Source organism: Amblyomma americanum, chromosome 11, assembly GCF_052857255.1.
Source record: "Amblyomma americanum isolate KBUSLIRL-KWMA chromosome 11, ASM5285725v1, whole genome shotgun sequence".
NCBI lineage: Eukaryota > Metazoa > Arthropoda > Arachnida > Ixodida > Ixodidae > Amblyomma > Amblyomma americanum.
The window spans coordinates 97,908,495-97,934,315 of NC_135507.1; the positions used below are offsets into that span (position 1 = coordinate 97,908,495).

A 25,821-nucleotide genomic window follows, 5' to 3' on the forward strand; every position below is an offset into this window, starting at 1 on the left:
TTCAAAACTGTGCTATTTGTTGCAGGTTCTTTCATGCTGTCGACTTAACATTCAAAAGTTTCATAGTCTGTTCGCCGTTTTTGTTTGGAAGTCCTCATGGGAGAGCACTAAACGGGATAATTTATTTCTACGTTTGAGAAAAGGGGGTCTTTCTTTGCCACACTTGTACCGACGGCAGGTGGTGTCAAGACTTATGTTTCCTTGAGATCAACGCGACCCTTTCTTGTGGACTTTTATTCAAGTGAGGCTTTCTTCGGCTTTGCCAAACTATCTTCTTTCCACTGTAGAGCGGATGCGATACAGTGCAAGTAGTTTTTGAAAGAAGTGGTCTTTGCTTTCCGCTTTCTAAATGCTCGGTTTAGTTTGGAATACCTTTCAAATGTGACGCGTAAAAATTGCTAAAAGATTTGCTTGACTGTGCCTTCCCTAAGACAATATATCAATCTCTGTATAGTGGAGGCCAAGGAGGAAATGTTTTAAAAAGAGTAAGGAAAATGGTGGTGCCAGCGGGTGTGAAGACGTTTTTCTTCAAGTTGCACACTGGTACGTTGCCGGTTAAAACATGAATGGAGGAGAAGGGATTGTTTTTACCATGTGGTGCTGACTGCCTGTTATGTCACAAACCAGAGTCAATAGAGCACGTCTTTATTGATTGCTGGGATGCGCTGCTCTTTTGGGATGTTCTCCAGCGTACAATAAAGAAAGACTTACCCTTGAAGCCGTATGGGATACGAATCCTGGACGTTGAGCCGGATCTTTATAAATACGATGTAATTTTCCTTCTTGGCCTGCACAGCATTTGGCGAAGCAGGATGGCTGTACGACACTGCGATGAAGATACGCGTTCTGTCCGTGATTACTTCAAAGAAAACATATTTAAGCTGCGTGAAGTGTACAAGGAGCTATGTTTTGGAGATGAAGTTATCGAGTTGATGGGAGAGTTGTGTTGTTTGAAACAGTTTTGATTTTCTCACGTGAGTCAAACGCGTGTCCGCTCTTGATGTTTGAGAATGTAGCGCAGAACATGTTTGCGATCTGTTGTAAACTGTCGAAACAGGCAATAAAGACAAAATCAGTCGTTGTGGTGTAGTGGTTAGCGCGTCTGGCAGGTAGTAATAAGCTGCCTAGTTCGTATCCTGGTACGGTGAAGTTTGTTTTCCTTTTTAGATTGTACTTCATGCCACTTATTTCACGGTTTTTTGATTGTTTTTAATCGAGGCTCATTTTTTTGGCCCCGAAAACCAGTGCCCCGTCGCATTAAGGATCCTAGTATGCCGCGTCCCAGTACACAGCGCCATACTGGGCCCATAATCAAGTATAGCGTTGGGACGCTGGCCCCCAGCAGCACTGGTTTTTGCAATAGGGCGACCCATGGATCTCCGCTCTTCGATTCTTTCTTTCTAATTCTGCTAGAAATCATTCGTACCGTGCACTCCTCCGCCAAGCCCGTCACCTTTCTATTGGACGGCCTCATCTATCGTCGCAATTACCTGTTCGACGGACGCAAATAGCTCCTGGTCATCCCCCGCCATCTACGCAGCGACAATTGCGCTGCTTTCCATGCGGACCCCAAGTGTGCACATGATGCCGTATTGAAATTATACATGCGTCTGCGTTTTCGGCGTGGCATATCCCGCTTCTTTCGCCACTTTGTGAGGTCTAGCCCGTCTTGTCAATGGCGTAAAACTCCTCCTCACAACTCGCCTGCTTCATTGTGGTATTACCTTGTCTTGCCCGCCCGTTTGATCGTGTTGGCATAGACTCCCGCCGGTCATTGTTATGTTATCGTGGCCGTAGATCATCTGACCCGTTATATTGAAACACCACCATTGCCGTCTGTCTCCGCCCGTGACGTCGTTTCTGTTCTTCTAAACAACCTGATCATTCGCCATGATACTCCTCAAGAACTGCTCAGCGGCCGTAAATGCGTATTCCTGTATGCGTATTCCTGTATGACGCTCTTGAGGCCCTCTTAAGGAACGCCGCATTATGCACCGAACTGCTTCGTCTTACCACGCTCCGACAAACAGCCTGGTAGAGTGTTTTAACCAAATCCTCAGTGACATGCTGGCCATAGACATCAGCGCTGACCACTCCAATTTCAACCAGGTTCTTCCCTTCGTCACTTACGCGTATAAAATTGCAACGCAAACTACCAGTGGATCCTATCCCTCCTTTCTGGTGTACGGCCGCGAGCCCCCCTGCACGATGGATACTCTTCTTTGCTACCGCCCCGATGTTTCCGAGTCCACGCCTCTCTGCGGAATGACCACGTGCGCCGAAGGAGGCCGTCAGCTCGCTCGCTTCTTTACCACGCAGAACCAACGGCAGTAAAAGCATGACCGCGACCCTCCGGGCCCCCACAGCGTATCAGACCGACTTCCTTGTGTGGCTCTGGGTACCTCCCACAACTCCCGGCCTTTCGCTGAAACTGCTTGCTCGATATGACGGTCCCTACTGGGTTCTCGAGCAAACCTCGCCTGCCAATTACATCGTTGAGCCCGTTGCACCCTCTGTGGATTTCCGTCGACGAACCGCGAATCCGTCGTCCACGTAAGCCGATAGAAGCCGTGCCACAATCCCTCTGTTCTGTCACGGGTACAAACTGCGCCTGAAGACGACGTTTCCCCGCTCTCTTGGCTCTGGCTACGCCTGAATACGCTGCAAGATCCGTCACAGCGGCTCGGTCTCTCCTAGGACACACAATAAACGCACCCCTAAACAAGTTATGAACGAAAAGCGCTAGCTTCCAAACAGCGACAGGGCTAGGTGGATGGAATGCGTAAACTTCGCTTCGTCCAGAGTTGCTGTGTTCTCTTTTTACCGACTCCGGCCCCCGGAAGATAGCGGTTTTCGAACATTAGCTCCAGTGACCTTGCCCGCAATTGGGATGCAGCCCTGCAAACCATTGGTGACGACCTACGGCTCACTTTCAATTATATCTGGATGGCCCTATACCTCCACAACAGGAAGCCTATTGAAAACATTGCCTTGTAACTAACGCTTACTTGCGCTCGACGTGCGGGAGGACGAGCGGATGGAAATCAAGAGTGTCAATGCATGAGCGGAATCTTATTGAATACCAAATTATTGCTGTCAGATAATTAACGTAAGTAAATTAATCTTAACCTCATTCTTCTCTCATTCCTATTGATGCTCGCAACAGGAAGAACATAAAAAGTATAAAATGTCTCTGCTAACCGGGAATTATTCAAACAATGCTGAAATCTGCGATTTTCGGCGGAATCGCGGGAAATTGGGGCCCCAAAGATGCGACGTGTCACAGCTCGCGGCACCATCGCATGAGCATTCAATAGGAGGGCTGCTTCTTGCCGCATAGGTGAAAATAGACTGTCCGTCCGCAGGCGATCGGCTTTCCTCTTCTTCCTGTAAAGTAAAAATTTGCCAAATTTAATCACAATTTCTCCCCAACGAGAAAAACAAGGAAACTTGTAGGTTCGGAAATTCACGCCGCGTTCAGCACCGTTTATTCCTTCTTTTTATTGTACCCTAAATCCTATGGTAATTGAAGAGGGGCGTAGTAAAACTAAAGGCACCTGGCAAAACACAATCATGCAAGTGCAAGATTCACCACTAGAAGTATAAAGAAGAATTTCTTTTCATTCTTGGCAAAAGCGAAAAGATTCTGTGGCTGATTGCGCCACGATGTGTAAATGCTATCACTTCGCCTCGCTCCAGGGAAACAATCACTGCCCGAACTCGAAGGTGGCGAGAAACGCCTCTCACGAGCGGAAGCGAAGAGGCGCGAGAAGGCGAGGATGAGTGGAACACTGCATCTCCCTCCCAATAGGGGACGAACGCTCCCCATAAACAAGAAAAGGAAGCGGGAGAGTATCGACCTTCTCTCCCGCGCTCGAGAATGGGGAGAAAAATGACGTCACGAGGCCACGCGACCAGTAGTGGCGCGCCGCTACGGGAGCGCCCTCTGTCGGCTCTCCCCAAACACCCGCGACGACCTCTTGGGCACTGAGGCGTCCCGAGCTACAAGCTGGTGCCGCGCTTCCCGCCGCAGAGCGCCGCAGTGCCGCGTTCCCGTTGGGGACAAGGAGCGCGCCGGTCGCTGCGGCTGGTTGGCGCCGTTTCCAACAAAATTTCACTCTATCCCTGCGACTGAAAAAAAAAGATCCCTATTTTGGGTGTACTGCAGCTGCTGCTGTTTTGTTATGATACAATAGTTATTCTGAAGGCTTTAGTGATGCTCCTATGAATTTGAATTTTCGGGAGCAACCGTAAATTTGTGTCCCCGGCTTTTTAACCCTCCTTTGCGCAAAAACGACTGCCATAGCCGCATCGAGTCCCTGGTTCTCGCACTCAGAGAGCGCCTACTCCGAGGCCTTGATAACTTTCCCGTGAGTCAGCTGATCAAATTTGTTGTTTTTGTCCACGACACGCGGAGCTGCTGAGAATGTCCTAGGAACGTCGCTTTAAAAACGATGTTAAATCTTCCGCGATTTTGGCAACGAAGAAGTCAACTTTGCTGCAACGTATACACTTGTGTTTCCAAAATCGGTGATAGAGGGCGGCTGTTAATCATCCAAGTTCCTCCAAGTTTTAATCTCCTGAAGTTAGTCCGACCTGATTCTGTCATCGATGCGTTGTCGGCTTTGCTACAGATATTATTGCCTTTACTATTGTTTACACTGAGGAAAAGGTTACACAGTGAGCCTCGCTTTCATTTACAGTAAAGACAGTTAACAAGACCTACACTAGTGTGGGAGAGTGCACTGAACTGGGCGCGACGACCGCTGCAATGCAGTTCGATTCAGCCTCCTATTCACATGGTCGATACGACGTGTCAGTGCCATATATACAGGAATGAGGGCGTTCGGAAGCACGGGAGGTAACTAGAAAAAGCCCAGTGACGATGGCAATGCACACACAGGGCTGCTCTGAAACCCCGCATCATCTGTCGCCCTCATCGAGCACGCTTCTTTGGTTTAGCGTTTTTCCGCGAGTTGCCGCGGGCGAGGAACATTGTTGCTTCGTCTGCAGGGGATTGTGGCTAGACCTCCGGCAGCGTTCTCGGGAGGTCGCCAGCGTGATCAATAATCAGCCACAACAGGCGGTGGTGGCGGGGGCGCCAGCGTCGGAGAAAATAAAAGAATCACTATGCTCGAGGCGCTCGGTTTTCGTCTGCATGTGAGACGCCAACCCCTAACATCGCTCAGTAGTGCGAGCATGGATACTCGAGATATGGGGAAATGTTGCGGCAAATTCAGCAGCGGTGCCATCTGCAGGCGGTTCTTGGCAGCAATAGGAACGGCACGAGGTGCTTCGCTTCAGTTGAATGACATATATGTCAGCTTTCACAGCGCGTATTTTAAAATTAAACAAAAACGCTACACAAGCAGACAATGTTTCCTGCAATTTAGCATTCTTCTTGTGTGCTTCTAACCCTGTGAGCAAGGAAGCTTCCTTGGCGCACTCGTCAGTTCCAGCCTGTTTACTCAAGAAGCAACGAGGTGTCGCCACAGTCGCGTTTCCGAGCCCTATGCGCCAAGCTCGGGGTCGAAGATGCAGCCCTCGTCGTTCAACGTGACTCGCGCGTGCCGGACTCTCCAGCCGGACGCCGGTGGTTCGCAATGACGTCGACGTCTCTGTAGCATCAGACCGGACCTCCTCCGGACGCAAGGATCGAGCGAAACGGAGGGAGAGAGAGAGGGGGCGGCGAAAGACGTGCGCGGCGTGTGGTCTCGGCGGTCGGCTGGCTGTGCCGTGTCTTGTGGCGGCGGGTGCGTGCATCGGGGTCGGCGCGCGGCCGTAGCGGCGCGCCGTCTCTGAGACCCCCATGCATCATCACCAGCGCTGGGCCGCTGACCGAGAACCAGGACGAAGAATGGCGCCCGTCGTGCGGCGGCGGCGGCAGCAGCGTCGGTCTGGCGCCCGGTAGCGTCGACCGGAGCCGTGAAGCGGCGGCTCTGGCGCCTTCGGCGTCGTCATGGCGCGACCCGTCGCGCTGCTGCTCCTCTTACCCCTGGTCGTCCCGCTGCTGCTGCTGCTGCCGCCGGTCCCGGAGGCCGGGCGCGCGGAGCCGCAGGCGCCGGCGCTGCTCGCCGCGCTGCCCGCGCGCTCGGCTCCGGCGCTGGCCCGGGCGCTGCGGCGCGCACTGGCGCGCTCGGGCCAGGGTCCCGGTGACTCGGGTCCCTGGCTCGCGGTCACGCTGGGCGCCGACGCCGACACGCGCGCGGCGCTGGCCGCCCTCTGCGCGGCGCTGGAGAACCACAGGCCCCTGCTGGTGGTCTCGATGGCGCCGCCGCCGTCGGCATTCGCCACGGCACTGGCCGCAGGATACGCCAGGCTGCCCGTGCTCGCCTACACCGGAGGATACGTGGACAGGGCGGCCCAGGTGAGTGGACAAGCGTCTATTCGCACGTGCGCCTCGCTGCCTCGGTCCAGCTGCGAAGCAGCACTCCGGTGAGGGATGAGCCCTACAACCCCGTGACACGGATAAAGTACCAGGCTATCATACACCGACAACGAATATTCGCATTAAACACATGAAACTCCTATTATGCGAGTCAAAGCCGATGATGAAGCGAGTGACAGTATAACTCCGTATTCGACAGTAACATAATCGAACTTCGCAGCTTGAAAGCGCTTGGTTTCGTTTTTGCCTAGTCCAAGCCAAACGAACGAGACATTGCGCTCGACCCTTCCTGCTATCTTCCAGCGCATTTTTATTCCTTTATTCAACTCTCGAAAGTAAGGTCCATCATTATACTTTGGAAAAAAAAATTCGGTTGTGTGAGAGCCGTTCAAATTTCCAGAGAAGTACGTTTTTCGTGAAGACTGTTTAAACATTGTACACAATTATAAACCACTAAAAAACGGCCCGCAGAAAATTATTTACGCATTTGTAGAAAAAATTATATGCTAAAAAGCTCCATTTTTATATTTGTTTTTAAATAAACGTACGCGACGTGGTACGTACGCAATAACGGTTGATACGCCGTATGGGGCATGTACTAACCTAAAACTTTTCAACTCCAATTTCGAAGTTGAATTGAAATACCATTGCTTGCCAATGTCAACCAGATTTTACTTTGGTTGTTCATGCGCCTAATCGTGACAAAGTTCAAGGCTTGTTAGAAAAGTGTTACTCTGGTTACAAGCGTTTGAAAAATTCGGTAGCAGACGAAATGTGTACCTGGTAGCGTATCGTGTGTTAGGTAACTTGCTGGATATCATTTAGATACGGCGACCCAAGTGTCATCCTGCAGACAGGCCCATTGAAGTGAGTGGAGTACGCGCAGCATGAAGTGAAATCCTGTATTATGAAATTCAGCTTGCCAGTCCCAGCTCGGTACTGTGGGAAGATTTTTGTACTTTCTGGTGCACTTAACACGTTGCAACGCTGAGTAGAACGCGGGCGCTGGACAAGCGTGCTCACGCCTCATTCTTTCCGAATTACGGCTAACAGCGAACGTTGAGCGGCATATTGTAATTGTAATTTATTATTTCATCGCATAGTACATCACAGTCTGTACCTATCTGCTTAAGCAAGCAGCTTGTATTCAGATAGGTTAACACATCTGTACAAACAAAGTATACACACACACACACACACACATATATATATATATATATATATATATATATATATATATATAGCGCATATCTCCATCTTTCAAAACACCTCAACACACTTATTCATTCCAACTATTAAAACCTAAGCACCCTTAGCGTTCACTGCCCAGCAAGCAAACAAAACGAGCATACCAGACAAGGATAGAACGACTGATTCAAACGAAGGAGCATATGTCCTAAAGAACACTCCTGTTATATAAGGAGCACATATCCAGCTTAGAAAGACAAAGAATTACAACCAGCATTTTGCACATCACTCCAGCCCTCTAAATAACCACAAAAAGCACGCTTTGAATCCAAAACAAAACCTGCGAACTGACGGAATCTGTTTACCCGATCTTCGTCAAAACCCATTCATACACTTTACGTTTGGCGTTAGCAATGGATATTTCCGGATCTACAGCAGTCTGATTCAAGTATAATGGAATGTAAATTATCCTGTTCGTCTGCCACAGTTTTTATAGACTCTTGGTACCACAAACGTTTCTATGGCACGAAGGTCACGACTTTCTCTATTTTTTGTTTTAAATTTACTATGAAAGAAATGTTTTGTGAGTGCAATATACAACGTCAGTTTCTGAGCTGTGAGTGTCGAATGTCGCCTCATGTGTCAAGCAGTGTGCTCGTTGTTCTTATTACATCTGTAAGCAATAGTTCGTGTTATTTGATATAATATTGTTTAAGATGCTGAACTTCTATGACGGCCTGTTTCTTTTTACATCGCCTTGTGATGGATCCCTTGCCTAGTTCGGTCAGAATTATTCGAAAGTCCGCATTGGCTATGGCTTATTGTGGACAAAGAACTCAAAGTTTTCGCAAAACCATTACTATAGTCAGATGCAACTCAAGTCTGCAGTGAAGCTCGTCCCACACTCAGCACCGCTGCAGAGTTTCTCAACGACAATAAAGTAGTACGTTGTTAAAACTTTTCTTGCCACCTGAACAAGAAGCTAGTCACAAGGAAAAAAAAAATTATAAGCTCTAGAATTTTGTTACCTGGCTTGTTTAATATAGTACAATACTAAAAAGTTGATTTCGTTTACTATTGTGATTGGCCAGCGGAGTAATACACTACGCCGTGGACCGTGGCCCAGTGTTAACAACTCCTGTTTTTTATTTGTATTGTATTCTACTATAGAGGCTTCATCTTTCGTCGTTAACCGAAGGATGAAAGCAGACGCCGCAAATAAAAAAGTAGCCTTTATCCGCAGGCGTTCGTTCACAGTGCTGTAGATTCACGCGATTGGCGTTCGTGTCGGCCACTGTACAACGCTTGTAAAGCGTTCCCGTTTAGTTGCGGTTTCCAGGGCCAGTAGCGAGCCGTCGAAATGCCACAACTGCGGCGCCCGAGTATAGTCCCAAGTGGCGCCTTTTTGCGTCATTTCCGGCACTTGGTGATGGCCGCTCTCCTTGCCGTTTTGGTTTGAAAAACGACGGTTCTGCGAGCACTTCCTGACGCGTTCACTTCTATTACGAATGCTATCGTTTGCTTTTAGTTCTACGTCTTGACATACTGCTAGAAAAGTATTTTTACGGGGGGAAATATTTGTTGTAATTAGCCATTGAATTCCGTAAAGAGGTGGTCCAAGTAAAAATCTAAAATGCGATGCATTACACAGCTATCGTGATAATAATTACGCTCGGCGATTGGTAATTAATTTTTTTAGTTTTAAGTGAGAAAAAATACAAAATTTGAAGTCGCACGCAATCGCCATCGGGCATTGTTGTCCCGTAATGACACTGCACCGCATGGCACGCTCTATGCGGTTGCTAAGAGGCACACGATAACCTTTTTGTGCTCTGCCTTTTGCTATCACCTGCATTTAGCGCTACCTCTTGACATACCGCTGAAAAAAAGTGTTTTTACGTGGGAAAAAATTTGTTGTAATTGATCTTTGAGTTCCCTAGAAAGGTGCTACAGGTAAAAAACGCAAAATGCCACGCATTACACAGCTATCTTGACTATAATTGCGTTCAACGATTGTTCATAGATTTTGTTTTATTTTAGGCGAGAAAATTGAAAGAAATTGAAGTTGAACGCCATCGGCATCGGGGATTGTTGTTCCGTAATGCCACTGCACCGCATGGCACGCTCTCTGCGGTTGTTAAGAGGCACGTGATAACCTTTTTGTGCTCTGCTTTTTAAGCCCAACCCGTGCGCTGACGAGACAAGTTGCTTCCTTTCTGATTAAGTAAAGATTGAAGTATAATGTCAGTATACGCTCTCAGTCTTGTCCAGCGGCAGCATGACCGAATGTAGGTTCCATGTTCACATGCTTTTGTAGCGAACGTAGTCGTGTTTCTTTTTATCTTAGTAATTTACAGCTAGTAATTTACTTTCGTGGGCACCATCTCTCATGGTAAGTGCGCTGGAGCAAATATTTAAGAGATAACTACAGTCTGCGGGCTCTATTTTTGCAATAAAACGTGAGTGGGTCAGCGAAATAGGAAATTGGTCTCTTTAGCTCCAGCTAACGGCGTGTAGGTTTAATCGCATAAGCTGAGTAAACTTGGCGCAATCAAGAGTAGTCGTGTTAGAACCAAAGCTCTGTAGGCACACCGCGATGTAGCTATGAAGGAGCCCTCTTATAGCTGCAGCTAGGAGGCTGTCATACGTTTCGGGTTATGGCCATTGAGGTTAAGAGTCGTTGAATTAAAAAGCCGTTTCGCTACTTTCGTGCATATCTGTATCCGTCAACTAGAATGTCGTTTTAGAAAGTGCACATTTGCCTTATTATTTCTTGAACAAAAAATAAAGAACAAAATTTCAGCCAGATGAACTATCGACTCAAGACGTTCAATGCATGATCTCTTTCATATACCCTTTGTGCTAGGGGTAGAGGCTCTTCAATCTGTTCTTACAGCTTTTACCTGTCCTCATCTTAACTTTTTGTTGCGGAATAAATTTGATTTGATTTGGTTCTATTTGATAACTACTGGTTGCGACTTTAGACTACAACTTAGGCTGAACCTGTGGCGTAGGGCAAATATTAATAACAACACTTTCTCTAGAACATACGCCTCAGCACCTGATGTTCCACTATTACAGCAAAATACTTGCTTTTAGAAGGGCTGTAATGAATTTGCCATATCAAGCGAATTACTGTCTCAGATCCCTTGAGCCCGGCGAAATGTGTCGGCTCCGGGCGAGAGGTGGGAGGGGAGGAGCTAGAGAAGGCAAAGCGGTGGCGATCTGCGCTCCTATACCAGCAGCTACGCATGTCAGAGTCACTTCGTACCGCGCCAACCACTGTTGGTGTCAACACTGCACGTGAGAAACACTTGTGTCAGCTACGATCGAGAGTAACTGGATAAATTATAATCAGGGAGTAGAATTAGGAAAGCCTGAACGTGTGAGTGCGCAGTAAATTATATTAATGGAGTAATTACTCATTGACATAGTGGTGGTTCAACAGCGCAATGACACAGAGACCAAGCACGAAACGAGACACACAAACGAGCGCTAAACTTACAACTGACTTTTTATTAGGAAGAAGCACGTCATATAAGAAGCACACACGAAAAACAGCGCCCATGCGCAATGTCAACACGACACCTAGTGCTAGTACATGGTAAAAACCTGTGCATGAACACCAACTAGCCCAATCTGCAGTTCATATACACTCATTGGCATCCACCCAGGCGCAGCCATACGGTTACGAAGGAAAGCTATACAGATTTCTTAAAAACTTCGTAGTTGAAGAAAAATTCGTCCAGGTCCGGGGTTCGAACCCGGGACGACCGCTTCGCCGGAGCAGTTGCTCCAGCAAATGAGCTAACCAGGACGGCAAGCTTTTAAGATAGGGCGAGAACGAATTGACCAATAACACGAAGTGGAAACAGTGTTGGTCGATTTTTAGGGGAATCCCCCAAGGTTGCGAAGGTTTGTAATAAGGGAGTAATTACTCATTGGCATCCACACAAGCGCAGCCATACCGCTACAAAGGAAAGCTATGCCGCTTTCTAGTCCACCTTCTACTCCACCTTTGGGGATTCCCCTAAACATTTGACCGACACGGTTAATTAGAATTTTAAGCACCCCGACGCCGTGTTGTGCAGTGAAGGGGCGTTATGAGACAACAATGAGCGGGTGTGATGGCGTTCAAGTGAAACATTTTTTTTCGCATCTAGACAAAAAAAAAACTACAAAAATAATCGCTGAGGGTGATTAAATCATATTAGCTATGCAACGACCCGCTGTTTTGCGTTTTTACTTCAAACACCGCAGTATTGAATTCAAGACTGAATACGTGGCCGGTCGGACTTCTTTTCAAGTTTAGAATGCTCATCTAGGTATTTTTACCAAGATACCAAGTCACAGAGACAAATTAAAGCACTTTATATTGCTCATAAATTTCACGTACGCTGTCTGAAAAAAAATTAATTATGCTTTTTTGGTTAAAATAAAGAGTAAAATATATAGTTTCCTCCCTATAGTTGATACGGAAGAACAATCTTGTACATTATTCTGGAAAATTTTCGAGTGCAAAAATGAGGAACAAATTTTGTGTGAATTTTTTAGCGATACCTAGTTTTGCATTTCTCTGGAAAATTGAAAGGGCTGCCACTTGACCGGCATAGTAATTTTCCGAGAAATAATGTAGCCAATTACTTTCGACAGAGTGGCATGGGATACTTTTGGTTCAGTGGCTGTGGCCCTGCCGCAGTCCTCTACCACACGTCGGATATCATAAAGACGCGATGATTTACCCGTGTCATTTGCGCACGAACTCCAGGATTACTATTAATATATTACTGAATAGTATTATCAGTAATATTGCTTATTATTATTACTAAATAGTAATATTATATTGCTATTTATTACTCTTTGTTACCTTTTTTCATTCTCGGAACTCTAGGGCGGGGTTTGTTTTTGGATTTTGGGTGGCACAGGCACCTACAAAATTGAGTTCAGAGCGTGGATAGGTACCCTCAACTTCACTGTATTCCTCTAATATGATACGATCAGATGGTCTGCAGCGGGATCACTAGGCATTGTTTTTTAACCAGAAACGTCCGTAGGAACGAGAGTTTTGAAAAGGTGGTGTGGGAACGACAGTTTTGAAAAGGTGGTGATCGCGTCACTTGCGCTTTTCAACAAAACGGCTGCATGTCTCGGCGCTCATCTGGTTGCTTGAATACTCATCTATCTAGGAACACTTGTTTTCAATGAATATTTGCGATATGCAATCTCATCAGCTAATATACTGGAGTTCGCAATTGCATACTGATATTTCTTGCCGGTGGGCGGTATACACCTAGGGGTAAATTCTGCAACTTCGTGTGTTTTATTAAAGCGAATCGCCTTACTCAAAGTCTTTTCTGGCCTGTAAGGTATATATAATCAAATAATATAGCGGCTGCTCATGAAGATTAAGGAGGCCCTGCAGAAACTTATTGCGGAACTGTCTATAACGATTCGTCTAATATCAGTTATAAATACAGTGAATTGTGGTGACGCGTTTTTCTTGCATGTGAAAAACGTCACTACTGGGAACTATAGTAAGGCGTCCTAAATAGCTCCGCGTTAAATCCTTGTTGATCCTGATCTCAGGAAGACGTATTTGGGCGTAATTTAAGTGCTGGACAAGTTCTTTGTCTTTATATGACGCCACGCGAATCGGCTCACACTTCGACCTTAGTAAGGAAACATAAAGCGCTGCAAACTTTAACCGCGCATAAAAGCACTGCGAATTGCTTCAGTCTGTGTCAGAGCCTGACCTCCTACACGGATCATCGCTGTCGCAGAACTCTTTCCCAACGCGCAGAATGAACTGCAACGCCTCGCCAGAACACAAGCCAACTGCGCTGTTTCCGCGAAAGTTGGCGTGCCAGCAGTTTTACGAGTGCGCCTGCGGATAGTCGTTATTTACGATGAAACGGGGCATGAGCGCGGCCCGATTGACAGTAAATGGGCAATCAGGGGCAGCTGTAAAGCGCTCTCTTTTCTCTGTTTTTGACGACGTCAGTAAGTGAAACGCGCGGCCGCAAAAACAATGTCATCTGCGGCTACGTCGCCCGTGCGATGCTAAGACACCGACTGTATATAGCGCCTCCTAAGCCTTTCCCGCAGGGTGTTTCCTTGTGTCCTGCTGTCGTGCTTATAGATACCGAAGAATGAAAGACGAATAAAGTGTCCACGAAGTGTTTCCGAGTCGTGCAAAGCTTCTAGAAGGTTCCCTCTCGCACAAACCATTTTTTTTTCTACATAAGCGAACGAAAAGGAGGCGAGTAAAAGTTATTTCGCGCGCTGCGCGGAAGAAATCATTTCTTCCCCCTGGCCGAACGAGGTTTGTTTGGCGGCCTTGGTAGCAGCCGATGACAAATGGTGGCCTCTCGCGAGTTTGTGGAACAAATGGTTGGCCAGCGCCCTCTGTGAAGTAAGGTTGCAGTTCGTGTTGCTGAAGTATTGTTATCCTCGGGACGCCTATGTTTCCTTATGGTGCGTATATACGGCGGAAATGTGTTTGGTTTCCTTTGACCGAGAAACTGAGTGATAGGCGGAGAGTAAGCAAACAATCGAGAACCACGCTGGCAAGCAAGTGACGTTTTAATCAGAAACGGAGACGGGCAGTGTACGTATGCGCCGACTTGGCTGCGCACGTGACCGATGGACCCACAAAGTGCGCGGGCACGGCGAGCGGCGAGTGGCGTCATTATAGCACGGGGGATCTATCTCTGCGCGTTTTAGGGCGAAAGCCTTATACGGCCCATTACCAAGGAAACCGGGTGTCTTTATCGGCGTCCACGAAAAATGGTCGAGAATACCCCAAGCGGCGTGATCAGCAAAGGATAAAGTTTCTCCCGAAGGTGCATGGAATTGAACCAAGGACCTTCACATTGCGAAGCGTGCACGCAGCCCATATGTGCCGCAGAAACGCGTTGCTTTTTGGCGAATAAAGGTGAACATAGTCTATGCGTTGCCTTACGACTGCATGCTAATGAGTAGGTATGTCATTAAAAGGGAAGCAAAAATGTAAATTAAAAAATCAGTGCTTTCACCTTCAAAGCACCTAAGTAGTCTTAGTGCTCTCCGTAATTTTTTGTCTGTGGTTTTAGGAACAGACCAGTAGTTAGTGCGCTATAGCTAATCTTAGCGGTCGGTCATAAACTTGAAGCCTGGTTCAAGCAGCTTCGTGACTTTTTGTTGCTTCTATTGTTGGCTCGCTTCTATAACGTCCGTGCCTTCGCAGGAGATTGGCTCTCTCAGCATTTTGCCACTCTTATAGTCACGTACTTCCGTGCATATATTGCGCAATCTGAAACCAAATGCTACTGAAATTACTACTGCGATTACAACTTCTGCTACTCATAACAATAGTGTTTGTGAAGTGATAGTCGTTAAATTATATTTGTCATGCGACAGGTTTGTTTTCATGAACGAAATATGACCGCTTGGATCATCTGCGCTGGCTTACACGCAGACACAAGTGGTTAGAGCAACCATTGGTGTACTGGAGTACGTTTCACTGTGCTGTTTCGACAAGTTGGCTATATACGGGGTCTCACGATGCCCCAACGGCCGTGATGCACGAAAGATTGCCCTGTTTGTGTTGCTTGCCTTACTGATAAACACGTAGACTGCGCCGAGCTGCAAAACCGGCGATACGCTTAGTCTAAACTGTGACAAACGAGCTGTGGATTTGAATTAGATGTTACGATAAGTGTCAGAATTTCGTCTAGAGATATGCGAGTCAGTAGGAGAGGAGTATAAATTACGGAGAGCTTAGCGAGCTTGCAGTATTAACGTGAAGAGAAAACTTCGGCAGGATACATACCTGGCAATTTTGGACAAAAGCATTTTTCAGCGGGAAACCTTTTATGAACGCAGTTTATTCATATAATGTAAGATTTCAATATAACAATCAATATATCCGCAGATAAGTAGACGGAAGTCTTGCGTTTTTTTTTACCTATTCACGTTTTTGCTATCACCAAAAGAGTTCTATTTTGGTTTTCTATGGCAGTCTTATCTGTTCGATGCGATCGATGGAAACACTTTAAAAGAAAGATTTTGCTACATATCAGAATAATGGACTACTATCTTCGATATTTTCTTAAGAGTGTCTCACAATTTTCAAATGTTCAAAATTTTTGCCCAAGAAAGCTGGACTTGCTACACATATTTTCAGTTTGTACATTATATCCGAGCGGTTGGTACTGCATGCTTAATATTCCCTATCCATCTCCTTTAAATGTTACGCTCAATCTAGAAACATTTGCATTTCGACCCCCAGGAGAGCACTGTTTTGGAGGAAGTCCATTCTCGATAGAGTATCAAGTTTGCTTTAAAACAACTCACAGGTTTCACATCTCTTTAATTTATTTTTTGTCAGCGCGACGACTTACTTCAGCACACCTTGCTCATCAGGCACACGTCCTAGCTTCCAGCAGATTAGATTCTGGTATCGCAGAAGTTAAATAACCGTGTTAGACAGGGGCACATTTTCTTTGCTTGAGTCCTCTCCCACATCTCTCCAATATATCCTAACCTGAGCCAGCGGAAGCCAACTTATCCAAGCAAACTTCCTAATTTCATCCTCCCACCTTACTATTTGCCGCTCCCTGCTACGCTTGCCTTCCCTTGGAATCCGCTCCGTCACCCTTAAGGACGAGCGGTTATCTTGCCTTCGTATTCGGTGCCCTGCCCAAGTCCATTTCTTCTTCATTTCATCTAGCATGCCATGACCACGCCTTTGTTCCCTTACCCACTATTTCGTATTCCATTTCTTGCAAATGGCTTTGCGTGCAAATGGCTTTGCAACTGTATAAAGTGTTGCCCGTAAATTTGTTCCTGCTTTTAAGACGCGTTCGGAGTAAAGAGCTGGGCTGGCGTCTGATCAATGCGAAGAAAAAATGGTTAAATCGCCTGCGCAGGTGATCCTAGCGAACATTTGGCTTAACATGATCAACGTTTTAACGCGATAGCATTAGAGTTGTCACGCCTAAACCCCATCGAGGTCCGGTGTCACGAAATTCGGTCATCGATGGAGAGAGGTCACGTGACCTTGTGACGTTATCACAGCCTGCCCGCTGTGGCAGGTGGCTGTTCGAGATTGGTCAATGATTGGTCGAGATGTGACGTGACCTTATGACGTCGCCAGAACCTGTCTACCGGGTTGTGAGCATCCTAGTTTCTAGTCAGCAACGCAAATAGAGAATCGAAATAAAAAAAGGAAGAAAATGTGATATACACAAGCGTCGGAACTGTCACAGCATGGCAGACACCTGCTGTTGCAGCAGGAATCAATTCATGAACCGACAATTGATAAGAAACTGACAAAACCTATAAAAAAGTTGCAACACAGGCAGCGATAAATGTGAAATTTAATTCCATCGCATTCTACTCTCGAGGTGACTTAAGCGTCTCCGTAATGTTTGGTCTGTGGTGCCCACTGGAGTTGAAACAGACGGTATAGAATGCTGATCGCGCTATCAGCAGCGAGTTCACCCTCGCGTATCGATGGTAATGTCATCACGGATCCGATTTGCGCGCTTTCGTACAACAACGAACGCGTGGAATCGACATATTTTTCGATCGGCTGCTCTCTCGCTCCGTTCGGCTGATTCGATTTGGCTCACGCTCCACTGCGTCCCGTCTTCCGCTGGGGTTTGCGGCGGCGGCGATGCGTGGTGCCCGGTTTTCGAATCGATAGACGAACGATGTTATCGTCCTGATTCCCAATGATGCTAGCTTAGCAGTAAATTTTGATCTACGGCAAACTGCCAGCGCGCCATAGTCCAAAAAACAAAGAAGGTGAAACGTTGAATTGCTAAGACATGGTCGCTAGTAAGGAGCGCCGTGCAGTCCGCTATCGATGTCATCTTCAGACGCACCTAAAACTTAGGCTTGTCAAATTTAATCAGACTATATTTCTCAAGAGTGTGCCATTAACGTGAGCATAAGAAAAAAATTGCGGCCGTGGGTCCAGCACTTTTTTCTATGTGAGCTTTCTCGGTGCTGTATGCTAAGGGTTGCATGCGTTCAGAAGCACGCAGCTGCATCTTACAATAAGCGCCGGAGTAGATATTTCATTGATAATTGCACGTTATTACATCCAGAGTCGCGACAAACTTGGAAGGCATTTGCTCTGTGCTGCGGGAAACTTGTCTATAGAAAGGAAGTGACTTCGAAGCCTGTTTATAACGGACTTATTGCTGCGACTAATGCTTGGGGGGGGGGGGGGGGGGGGAGCGCAGTTGGGAGCATAGTGAGTGCTCTATGACTTCCAACGTCACTTAGGCAGCATTGCTGGCGCGCATTTCAAAAACACCGCAGCAGACTGATTTGCAACGTAATGTGCACAGTCTCACGAGGATATATGCCACGATAGCATCTTTTCGTAGCGATAGCTACATTACGCTAGCATTTCGACCCTTCAGCGTGGCGGCGCCGCCACGTGGTTAGTCACGTGGTGCGTGGTTGGCCACGTGGTGCGGAGCAGCTGCAGACGGCGCGGCGTGCCGGCGAAACCGATTTGGGGGGGGGGGGGGGGGGGAGAGTGAATCCACGCCCAGGGACGAAGATGAAGAAGGAACGCCCAGCAAAACGGAGCGGCGAAAGACAGACTTTGCAATTCGACTGAGCCAGTTCCACTAGGCCATATTTAGCTATCGCGTTACTCCAGGTTTAACCAGAGCTAAACCACAGCCAAATATTATTTGTGAGTTGCTTACATTGTACAGCCAACATTTTCCAGCGTTGTCCTGTGTTCTTCTTCTGGTGTTCCCGAACTTTCGCTGGTGAAGTTATACCTGAAACACACAAACTAGCCCACATGATTACCTTGTTGCAGTTTTATTAATCTCTTATTATCAAACTGTAGAGCAAATGGCGAAGGTCGTGTGCACTCCGGAACAGCAAGAAAGGTGCACAGTGAGGGCTTTTCATGCATAGCTTCAGAAAAGTTTATTTCACGACTTCCTGGTGTTACAGCTTCTTCAAGAACCTCGAATCTCGAATGAAAGGCATACTAAACGATGCAATAAAGAGCGTCTCAGCTTTTCATAAGATGTCAGTAGCCTCTCTGAAATATAAGGATTAATTGCAACTTAGATTGGAATGGGGATTTTGTACTCAGCTTCACATCTGCCTCAAAAGTGCTGCTTATCCGCGTCAGCCAAGCGTACCTTGATTACCGCCGTTCTGACAGCTCAAGCCTGAGTGTTCATCCCTTGGTCGGGGGGCAAGAAGAAAAAGATTGAAGCTCCTCGCTCTATTCAAACCAACTTAACAGCCCGTGAAAAAGAGTTTCAAGAGCTTTTCTCCACGTTTTTACGGCGTTTGTGCATTTCAGGCTTCTTTTTGTGCGTTTGGAACTGAGTTTACGTCGCGAAGAAGGGTTAACGCGCTGAGCCGCTGTCTCATGCTACTCATTTCTGGGAAAGTCCTCGGACCTTCCGGACGTCTCTTAACCCACTTGGCTTCCCGTCTGTGTGGAGTAATTTGTATATTGTTTAAGTTTCGGCAATTATCCTCTGACTGCAACAAGACGGTCGCTAGCGACTATAAAGCTGTACTCAGTCGCTACCGCTAACGAATGTCGCTGGCATCGCCGGCAGACGAAGGCAAACCTTCTTTGTGCATTTGTCATCAGAAGGGACGAGAAACAGAAAGGTTCCATTCGGGGGAACTTGTCTATTTTCAGAGAATTTTAGGATAAAATTCTTGCGAAAAGGGACACTTCATGGCCTTTGAGCAAATTTCAGGAAACGGAATTTTTCAATTTTTTTTCCATTTTTCATTTATTACGTCCCTAAGGGCCCTGAGGCATTACGTAAGGAGGGGACGTATCGGTTTCCAAAAGGCGAATTGCGGTGAAAGCATGCATATATGCACGTACAAAAAAGTCACAGGAACCAAAAGAATTAAAAAAACAAAACACACAGGGACAAAAAACGAACTACAAAACACAGCAGGCATGATAAAGCGAGTATAATATTCATGTTTCACACAGGATGCACGTCCGAACATTACAGAAAACAAAATAAGAAAGGTAACACGCGAAAGCGGCGAAGGCTATGAAAGACGTGTTTTTTATCGTTCATCCTCGAATTGCTCGATTTGTCTAATTGCTGCAAGTATCAAGGGACGATGAACCGGGATTTTTTGGTCTAATTAAGGAAATTTTCTGGTAAGGCGCGGAACATCGCTACCGACGATGATGGCTGTGCAAGTAGCTTACGTGCCCATAATCCATTTTCATGCAGGCAGTAGTCAGCAGTAAGCGCTTATATCACGCTCTACGAGAAAAATCTGTGGGCAGAGATAAAATTCACACTGCCGAAGGAAACAACCTATAAATACGAATACAGTCGAGCCCACTTCTAAAGGATCTGACGGTCGCGCGCTTTGTGTTCGCTGTGTCCGACGTTCGCAGTAAGTTAACTCCCCCTAGTACAGCCAGAATTGCTAATCCTGCGAGAAGTGGCGGTAATTTCCTAAAAACTGCTTCGCGGGTGTCTTCTTCTTGAATGTAGTTTCTTAGGATGCAGTGGAGGGAGAGGTTGCGCCTGCGGCTTCTCGGTCTGCTTATTTGGCTTCTGAGCTGTTGATGACTCAGCTTTGGAGTTCTTATTGCGGTAGGAAACAATCGTTTTCCAATCGGTCGTATTGAATTCGACTGGGGAGGCGTTAGTCCCAACTGCGGCGTACTCCATGACTGCCGCCGAGGCGTTCGCGCCGCGCTAGGCCTGGCGTTCGGGTAAGTTAGGGCGCCGGGGCGACGCTGGCTTGAGACCGTCGGAGCTCGGTCGCCCGACCGCTTCCCCGACTCCCGCTTCCCCGACTCCCGGAGGACTATAAAATCATCTACAGACCAACGGGTGGCGTCGACTTCACGCGCTACACCGAGAAGTCTATCAGGCACGCGATCGCGACAGCGAGCGGCATCACCGCGACCGAGGCTGATGAAGACCAATCTCGAACAAATTCTGCAAAAAATGTTTTCACCATATCGACGCCGGTGCAGGCAAACGCACTACGCTACGTCGCAGTCAAGCAAATCAAGTTAAGCAGTAACCGCATGAGGCGAAAATTCGCGGCGACACGCCGCGCGATGGCATCGCGCGATGGGCTGAGGGCCGCCGAAGCACTGTCGCCCATCGCGTCGCCCAGGTTCTGGGTTTGCAAAAAATTTCGCCCATCGCCCGGAAGTGCCGTTCGAGACTAGCCAATGACGGTAGGCCTTGCGGGTGAGTAACTTCCGATCCGTCTTGCGCGCGAAAGTCGATTTTTTTTTTCATTGGGCTTTCCGCGCGGAGCAACAGCCGACGCATCCCTCACCATGGCAGCTATGCAAGAATTTAATGAAATGCTCATTAATGAAGTTCAAAAGTAAAGGGTGTTGTGGGTATGTCCTACACGCACTATAAGTCGCAAGAGCGCAGGATTGTCGCCTGGCGCCTCATCGCAGCGTCCCTCGGGCGCACTTTTCTGCGTCACGTGAGTTTGTGTAGACTAAAAATAAAATTATTACCTAAATATATTTTTCAATGTTTTATTGTTTTATCTTGTATGAAGCCTTAAGAGCGTTGTTCTACGCGTTAATTAAAGCAAAATGACTGAACGCTGAAGCGGTCGCAATCGAGCAACACTGAAAACGCGCCACTCCGACGCCGAGTCTCGTCGCTTCGTGCGGTTTGCACCAGCGACAGCGGTGGGCGACGGCGGCGTCATCGCGCGACGTATCGCGAAGGAATATCGCCTCATGCGGCTACCGCTTTAGAAGGCAAAGACGTCGTCATGACGTCGTATATCGCCCCTCCGGACAGGGCCCTGCAAGGCATCATCTATCGGGCTTACGATGGCGAAACCCCCCAAGAAATGACGACAGATTTCCGCAAAAGAAACCCTGACATCGCACAAGCACGAACCATGGGAAGAACATCGAAGTCCCTTCTCCTCCACTTCGACGCGGATTAACTACCAGATAGCATCGTCGGCTTCGGAGTCCTGTACCCAGTCTACCCCTTCATTCCGAAAGTAGAGGCGTGCACGAACTGCAGAAGAGTCGGACACAGAAGAGACTTATGTCCGGAGCCACCGCAACAACGGTGCCCGTACTGCGGCAACCAGCACCTAAAGGAAGAAATCTGCGACCCAGTTTGCATTGTCTGCGGAGGAGGGCACCGCACAGGCGATAAGAGTTGCAAGAAACGATTTCAACGACCCCAAACGAAAACATCGGAGCACCAGTCAAGATCCAAATCCGGGACCTGCGACGACCCACCATCCACCCGAAGGAAGGACCGCTCGAGCTCCTTCCAGTCCTTGGACACCGGACGCAGCAGCAGCCGCAGCGGACGCAGCAGCAGTCGCAGCGGAGGTGGCAACGGCACCAGCAGCCGGACTCAGAGTCCCGGACCGAAACAGGTGAGCTGGGCGGGAGTGGCCTCTCACGGAAAGGGGACGGAGCTGCAGTCATTACAGTCTAAACTCGATCAGGCATTCCACCATATTCAAATGCTCACGGACCGCATTAAACACTTGGAACAGGAAAATAGTAAACTAAAAGCCCCTGCAAAATCTAAGGACCCTCTTCTAAAACCACTCCCAATGCCGGAGGTCATAAAAATGAAAACTACTGTTGCCGCATCAGTCGAAACACCAGTAAGCGTAGTAAGCAAGGAAGAAACACCTCGCAAAAAACGAGCAGTAGCTGACGTAAGAAATACCTCACTGGAAGATAGAGTCCCAAACCTCGAACAAAACGTGGAAGAGCACAGCCAGAAACTCGATAATCTAACCCAAAGAGTTGACAATTTAACACAAAGCCTCTAACAACACATACAGGATGTAAATCACAAGTTTGGAGTACTCGACACCGTTTTACAGGAAATTTTACGTCGCCTTCCCCCGTCAGCTCAAGGGTCGCCAATCGATCAATCCCATCATAAAGGCCAATCCTAAAAGCATAACAATTTGGCAGTGGAACTGCAGGTCTATGCGCAACAAAAAAGCACATCTGCAGTTACACATTCAATCGCAATCCGAAAAACCTGACGTAATTGCGATACAAGAACCCAGAATATCTCGACTAAAACTGCCAGGGTACCGGGCAGTTCTGCCATGTCACATCGCAGAAAAGCCATTAACCACTACAGTGGTACATAGAAACCTTACCGTGGTTAACCACGAGATTGAAGACGTAGAGCTCGATTGTATATTAATCGAAATTCTACCTAGCAAAAGAAACTCCTCTTCTCTATTCATACTTCACGCATACAGCCACCCCAGGGCACAGGCTGGACCAGCGAAAGCCGCTATACTCAAAGCCCTACAAATTGCAGGCCAAAACCCAATCCTAATTGTGGGCGACTTCAACGCTCAACACGTGCAATGGGGACACGCAACAATATCCAGGAAAGGCATGGCCCTAATGGATTTTATCCAGCAAAGAGGGCTAACCCAATATACGGACCCCATGCAGCCTACCAGGAGAGGCAACAGCGTGAACAGGGACACGTGCCCGGACCTCACGATGGGCAAAAATCTCCCAGACTTAAGCTGGAGCAACACCAGACAAAATCTGGGAAGTGACCATTATATCATAATGTCAAAAATCGTCATTGGCAATCTCAAACCCCAACCCATGGAAAAAACAAAATCACTGACTGGGACAAATTGAGGACGATGCGGGACCAAAATCAGGAACCGATCGCAGACCTAGCACAGTGGACACAAACCCTCCTATCAGACGTGGGAAAGGCCACTAAATACGTAGTGCATGACCTAGGCGTAAGTATGATTGACAGCCGCCTCACACACATGTGGGAGGCAAGGCAAAGCCTATAAAAAAGATGGCTTAAGCAAAAATACAACAAAAAGCTTAGAAATAGGATAGTCACACTCACGGAAGAAATTCAACACCACTCCGCAGAACTCGCGAGACAGCAGTGGAACCATATCTGCGAAAATATAAATGGCAATCTAGGCACGAGAGAGACGTGGAATCTTCTGCGGCATCTCCTTGATCCGGAATCGAAGAAAGCTACGACTCAAAAGGAAATCACCAAAATTCTAAATACAGACCCAGGCACGGATCAAGATATTATAAACACGCTCCAGCAGAAATACTTCTGCACAACCCGAGAGACGCAGTCCCTACCCGATTATAAAGGACAAACTAACCCCATCCTGGACGCTGAGATAACGATGGCGGAAATAAGAGCAGCCCTCCTTAAGATACGCACGACATCCGCTCCGGGAGAGGACTGCATTAACAATAAGACACTCAGAAACCTAGACGACGCCTCCATCACAGCCCTCACGGACTTTGCGAACGAATGTTGGAGGGAAGGAAAACTCCCAGCGTCTTGGAAACGCGCCATCGTTAAATTCATTCCAAACCCGGGCAAAAAGCTCGCGCTCGAAAATCTCAGACCTATTTCGTTTACTTCTTGCTTAGGAAAAATGATTGAGCACGTCATACTTGACAGACTGCAGTCCCACATGCACAAAGAGAATTTATATCCAAACACTATGGTCGGCTTTAGACCATATTTATCAACACAGGATACGATGCTCAGACTAGCAAACAAGGTCCTATCTCAGGAGCAAGAAAGGAGCACAAGGGCAATCCTAGCTCTAGATTTAACCAAAGCATTTGATAACCTCAAACACAAAGCAATCCTAGATTCTCTTTAACGGTTGAATGTAGGCGAAAGAACGTTTAACTGCATCAAGGACTTTCTCTCCGATAGAACGGCTAAAATTCAAATTGGCACAATCAAATCCGACACCTTCACTTTAGGAGACAGAGGAACGCCGCAAGGATCGGTCCTCTCCCCCTTCTTATTCAATATAACCCTCATCAAAATGGCACACGAACTCGCCAAAATTCCAGACCTAGAACACTCCTTGTACGCGGACGATATCACTCTTTGGACCACCAAGGGGAGTATCGGCACGATACAAGATACGCTACAAAAGCGGCAGATGTAGTAGTAGAGGAGGCACAAGCCGCGGGACTTGCGTGTTCCCCCAAAAAATCTGAACTCCTCATCCTACACCCAAAGCGTCAAAAAGAAATAAACGCCTGAGATCAAAATTTACGCGGAAGGGGCAGCCATCCCAGAAGTGGAAACACTAAGAATCTTGGGAATGCTGATACAGTCAAACCGAAAAAACGACACACTAATTAAGAAGCTGAGAAACACCGTCAACCAAATCTCCTTCCTGATCAGACGCATCGCGAATAGGCGAGGAGGAGTTAAAGAAGCCGAGACCAGGAAACTAATCCAGGCCTTCGTTCTTAGCAGAGTCATCTCCTCCACACCATGCATACGTCACCCTCACTGCCAGAGAAAGGGACGAAGTGGATTCTCTAATTCGACAATCCTACAAAATTGCGCTGAACCTCCCTCGTGATGCCCCAAATGAAAAACTAATACAGTTAGGAATTCATAACACCTTAGCGGAAATGATGGAAGCACACCTCACCGCACAATACAAAAAACTATCAGGCACTGAAACGGGACGTTTCATCCTAAAGAAGGCAGGAATACAATATGAAGGAATCCGTGCACACACCTTGCCAATTCCAAGACTCGTGCACGAACACTTAATAGTCCATCCTCTGCCCAAAAACATGCATCCACACTATGATACAGACAGAAGAAAGGCTAGGGCACAAAAACTTCACGAAAGATTTTCAGTTCGGAAAGACACGGCGCTTGTGGACGTGGCAGAACATGCGGACAGAGACGCCTTTTCCCTGGCAGTTGTCGATCATCGAGGTTCTCCCGTTGTATCGGCGACAATTGATAAAACAAAATTTCCGCAGGAGGCCGAAGAAGCTGCCATAGCTTTAGCAATTACCTCCACCACTGCCAAATACATCATCAGCGACTCTAAAACCGCAATTCGAAATTTTTGCAAAGGAAGGGCCCACTCAGCAGTCATCAATATATTACAAAAAATCTCCGATACCCGCCAGATCACATTGATCTGGGTCCCCGCCCATTCGGCCATCCTGGAAACGAGGCGGCGCACCAATTTGCCCGAGGATTCGTAGTTAACCGGGAGGTGCGTTACCCCGAGCTCAGGTCGGCCAAGGAGCGAATGACGACCTACAAAGAAATTACTACCCACTTCAAGATAGAAAGACAAATCTTCCAGACCCACATAGATCTCTAAGTAAAACACAACAAGTCAGTTAGCGGCAGCTCCAAACGAACACTTTCTTTAATCCGTACATGTACTCCATATGG

General features: G+C 47.4%; 1 protein-coding gene across 1 annotated transcript in view; it reads left to right on the plus strand.

Moving 5' to 3' along the window:
- The first annotated feature begins 5,688 nt into the window (after positions 1–5,688).
- Positions 5,689–25,821, plus strand: part of LOC144110040 (glutamate receptor ionotropic, NMDA 2C-like) — a 236,686-nt gene continuing 216,553 nt past the window's right edge. Inside the window, exon 1 of the mRNA XM_077642844.1 lies at positions 5,689–6,367. Within this exon, the coding sequence (XP_077498970.1) occupies positions 5,960–6,367 (408 nt within the window). The 5' untranslated portion in view covers positions 5,689–5,959. The remainder of the gene's footprint in view (positions 6,368–25,821) is intronic.